This window comes from Punctularia strigosozonata, assembly GCF_000264995.1.
Source record: "Punctularia strigosozonata HHB-11173 SS5 unplaced genomic scaffold PUNSTscaffold_15, whole genome shotgun sequence".
Taxonomy (NCBI): Eukaryota; Fungi; Basidiomycota; class Agaricomycetes; order Corticiales; family Punctulariaceae; genus Punctularia; species Punctularia strigosozonata.
This window is the reverse complement of record NW_006767447.1, coordinates 753,767-757,951: the sequence shown is the minus strand read 5'-3', so window position 1 is coordinate 757,951 and position 4,185 is coordinate 753,767. Positions and strand designations below refer to the sequence as shown.

Genomic DNA, 4,185 nt, shown 5'->3' with positions numbered 1-4,185 from the left:
GATGCCATGCCCAGTGGCGGTAATTGTCCTCCTGCTTCCCACCAGCGCAACACTGGGGTGGTTGAATCATCTGCTGAATATTGCGCCCCGGACGTCACATCTCCCGACATCGAGCATGCGCCCAGACCACTTGCTTCTGCTGCTGAATCTGGCAGCCAGGCTGCCACATCTCCTGAACTCGGGCATGCAGCCAGGCCAGGCCAGTACGCCAATGGCGATCGGCCGGGCCGCTATCTGCAATCACGCTGCATTTTATGCTTTGGTGGCAAAACTGGCCATGATCCCTCCGCGACGTATGTGTCATTGCCTTTTGTTCGGTGTGTACTCTAATGTTCCTCGGCAGTGTTGATGTTATAGCTTGCCTAGACGCATGCTTTACGCAGAAGAGACGATCCGGCCTTCGTGATCCTCAGCATATTCATCCATCAAGTGTGTTTCTGTCGGACGCGGAGGTGGCGGACATGGAGGCGACAGTTGAGCGTTTGCGCCCCAGCAGACCTCGCCCGAAGCAAACGTTGGAATTGCCCTCAGACTCCTCGCCGCATTCGAGGAAAGGCAAGCGCAAAAAGACGGAGACCGAAGTCGAAACCGACAAGTGCGAAGGACCCCTGCGGGTCCCGAATTCCGTTCTCGATGGCTGCGAGGCCTCTTTCAAGGCCGCCGACGAGGAACGAGAGAAGGCTAGCACAAAGTTCTTTGACGACACCGGATTAATGGCCATCATGTGCCGTCACGATTGCGTGCTCTGGCTTGCCAACATCACGACAGCGGGCGAACGTCAACATTACGCTCTGGCCCTCCTTCACAAATACTTCCAACATATCCCTACCTCTTATCGTGTCGGTGTTCTGTACGATATCGGCTGCCAGCTTCATCGCAGCTGCTACAAATGGGGATTCTTGCCTGAAGTGAGGGACCGCATCCTGTTTTCAATATCGGTCTTCCATGCGTACAACCATCAATGGCCATGTCAAGTTGCATATCACCCGCGCAAATGTATCGGATTCGGACTTTCAGACGGCGAAGGGGCCGAGCGATTTTGGAGCTCGATTGAACACCTTATACCAGGTCAGAGGGTTCGCGGTGTGAGTTTTTCGTTCTTCTCAGTTCCCAATTCGCTAACCGTCACCGAAAGTATTGGGAACGCCTATATGTCCTCAATAACCAGATTCATTTTGACGACATGTTGCATCGTCGTACGCTCGGTGAATGGATATTGAGGAAGTTTCTCGTGTGCATGGAGCGATTGGGCGAAGCCCTTGAGGGCTTAAAAGAATGTGGTGTTCCCCTAGCGATCCTCCGGACTGAGTGGGCTTCTCAACAGGCAGCACAAACCCGGCCTATCCCCCGTAAGCCCCGACGTCCTCGATGTTCTATCATCATCTCACGGGAGACCAGGTCAATCCAAGAACGCCGCAAACAAGCACATTGATGCAATATTGAAAATGGATGAGCGTGTCCAGATCCTGAACATTGCGATCGCCAACCTTGAAGCCGCCGATGAAGAGAACGACGACAATCTTGTCTACATGCAGGATTTCGAGGAAGAAAGGTCGCGCATTCAGCGCCGCATCCACGACGCCGAAAGAAAACTTGATATTCGTGATCGAGAGGTGCTGCGGCGACTGTACGACGACAAGTACCTCAGGAATCGCCTTAATGCGCTCGCGTTGAAGACTCGTATCCGCGATCGCCTTCGTCAACGGAAGTTCGAATTCCGCAGAATAGAACGTGCTTTACGGTTGCAGTCTAAGGGTATGTTGTATGCCCTGAATACGGTGAACTATCTGATGATGAGCGCACCTTCAGAGCGCAAGCTAGCCACGCATGCCAGCGTTGCGATACAGCGACGTGAACCTGGCATACAAGCACTTGCGCGCCGATACAATACCCTATGCTCGGAGATGCGCAAGCTCATTGCTTGTGGGCAAGCTCCATCTCGAGCTGTGCCACCGGATGCTATCGACCTCGAGAAATTGTGGACCCTGATGTTGACGACAACATCTGGCACGACACCGGTCTATTTGATGAGGACGACGTGGCTTCGCAAAAGCCTCCCCGTTGGCTGGCAGATGAGAAAGTCCGGGATGGTATCTGTTTCATGTTGGAGGTCGATCGTTGTGAGGAAGAGCTAGCCCGGCTCCGCATGGAAAGAACCATCTTGCAAAGTTGGCTTCAGGACCAATGGGCTGCGGTAAACGTCGCGCGAGAACAAGGTGCGCTGTGATTTCATGTCCCGGCAACCCGTCTCATACCGTCATCCAGCCACTAGCGAAGGAATGCGACACCAGTTAGGTCTCCAGCGAAGCGAGATGCTTCGACTCGCCGTTGTTTGGGCACTACGTGCCGGAGATGTCCCTTCCCTCGATGAGTGGAGCGATCACTGGGGCCCGACGAGTGAAGAGATGTCCCAAGCACGAGCGGAAGAGCTTACCGTCTCCGCATTGCACAATCCGGTTTCGCCGACAGATTGGGAGGACGAACATGATGATCCAGATGCTGTTACGGACGACGACGAACACGTTGTTGATGCCGACCAGGATCCTGAAGGTCACGAGCGCGAATCTACAGCTGCCTTGTTTGACATATTGGAGGATTTACATTTGAATGTACCGGAGGTTTCTGAGCCCGACGCCCTGACGAATCCAGGATTTTCGGCACCCTCTACGCCTGTACGACAAGAACGGCGTCTTAGCCAGCGGCTGTCAGCCACTCCGGGAGGATCACCATCGTCCTCGTCAAGCTACGTTTCACCTTCCACGGCCGCTCCGAATACGTGCATGTCAGCTCAAGTATTCTCACCCTCTCCTCTCAGAAGACCTATATTTCCTCGCCATTGTAAGAGTCTCTGTATCATACTCGGAATTGTGGCTAAATGTTGGTCGTGCATTCAGTAGCATCGTCATCCCGTTTGCAGGCACGGGACATGCCTGTGGAGATTGAAGATGTTTTCTTCGTACCAACAAAGAAGACTCGCACACGCTAACATTTCAAGACTGTTCAGTGCCTTCCTAATCCTTGTCTATTCCGTCCATCCGGATCTCGCCACCTGGTCTCAAGCCTTGTCACAAACTCGACCGTTCGCGCCGCTGCCCATGGTGATGATCTGGCCCGAGAGGCCGCGGAAATGGTCTGTATGTAGCATTCGCCTGCGTTAGGTTTGCAACTCTCGAAATAGGGGTGTCATCCACGTACCACGGCACTCCCCTTTGCTCTGTGCCCTCACCTCACTGGCCTTTCGTCGGCATCTCAGCAAGCAATGCATAGTCATGACTGCTGCTAGCTCACCGCTTGACTATCTTTTTGCCCATGATTCTTATAATGATTCATCATAATACAATAAGTTCATGGTTCACTGGAAGGGGCTTCGTGAGGCAGTGTCAAGTGCCGCGTGTACCCAGCGCCAGGCGCCATACTTTGCCTCTCACCATCACCATCGATAATGCCCTTCGCTGACCATCCTTCGTCCGTGAAGTGGCACTCAACACTCTTGATACCCTCGGCGAGATCCAACACGCGTCATGAACCGACTCATCTGGAACCTGACACCGGGAAGGAGCATCATCTCCCGATAAGGAGAACAAGATGCAGACCCCCGTGTTATCGTGGCCAAGGCTGACATGGCTAACGACCTAATTGACATCACGGTTGACAACCTCGATATCAAGGTTAGTCGTGATGAAATACCTCACCGCGTTTGTCACGTTTTCTCGCTGACGATATCCTCACGGTTGTTGCAGGTGGAGTGCTCTGAGGACAGCCACCCTCGATACTCGTCGCACGAATATGAGCGCCCGCCGTCGCCGGCACCTTCCAACAAGAAACCGAAGCGTCGTCCGAAGCCCATCGAAGTCGATGATGATGAACATGGGGGTGTGTCCGCGCCCCCCCCCGCACCGGCATGATCGCTACCGTTCGCTGTCCAAAGATCCGGAACGTCGCTCAAACCGGAACGATGGTCCTGCAGAAGAAGGATTCCCTATGGCTCCTCCCCGGTGGTCGGGTTCCATACCGCCATCGTCCAGAGCCCGGGAGCGCCTGCGGCAGCAACAACTCTCGGAACGACGACCTCACGCTCTTATGCCTCGCGACTACGATTACGACATCGGCCGCTTACAACGCCGCCGCAGTCGTTCTCCGGATTTTGACCGTTGGCGGCAGATGTCTCCATCTGTTGATTGGGAT

The 4,185-nt window shown here is 54.1% G+C and overlaps 2 protein-coding genes across 2 annotated transcripts; both read left to right on the top strand.

The window, feature by feature from the left end:
- Positions 1-6: 6 nt before the first annotated feature.
- On the top strand, positions 7-2,842 carry PUNSTDRAFT_138226 (uncharacterized protein; the record flags this gene model as incomplete). The annotated part of the gene is made up of 8 exons (XM_007387906.1): positions 7-293; positions 344-1,085; positions 1,136-1,349; positions 1,399-1,755; positions 1,810-2,090; positions 2,180-2,216; positions 2,266-2,672; positions 2,816-2,842. 8 exons carry the CDS (start codon positions 7-9, stop codon positions 2,840-2,842), a joined length of 2,352 nt encoding a protein of 783 aa, XP_007387968.1.
- Positions 2,843-3,620: 778 nt separating this feature from the next.
- Positions 3,621-3,905, top strand: PUNSTDRAFT_138225 (uncharacterized protein; the record flags this gene model as incomplete). The annotated part of the gene is made up of 2 exons (XM_007387905.1): positions 3,621-3,668; positions 3,741-3,905. 2 exons carry the CDS (start codon positions 3,621-3,623, stop codon positions 3,903-3,905), a joined length of 213 nt encoding a protein of 70 aa, XP_007387967.1.
- Between the last annotated feature and the right edge of the window lie 280 nt (positions 3,906-4,185).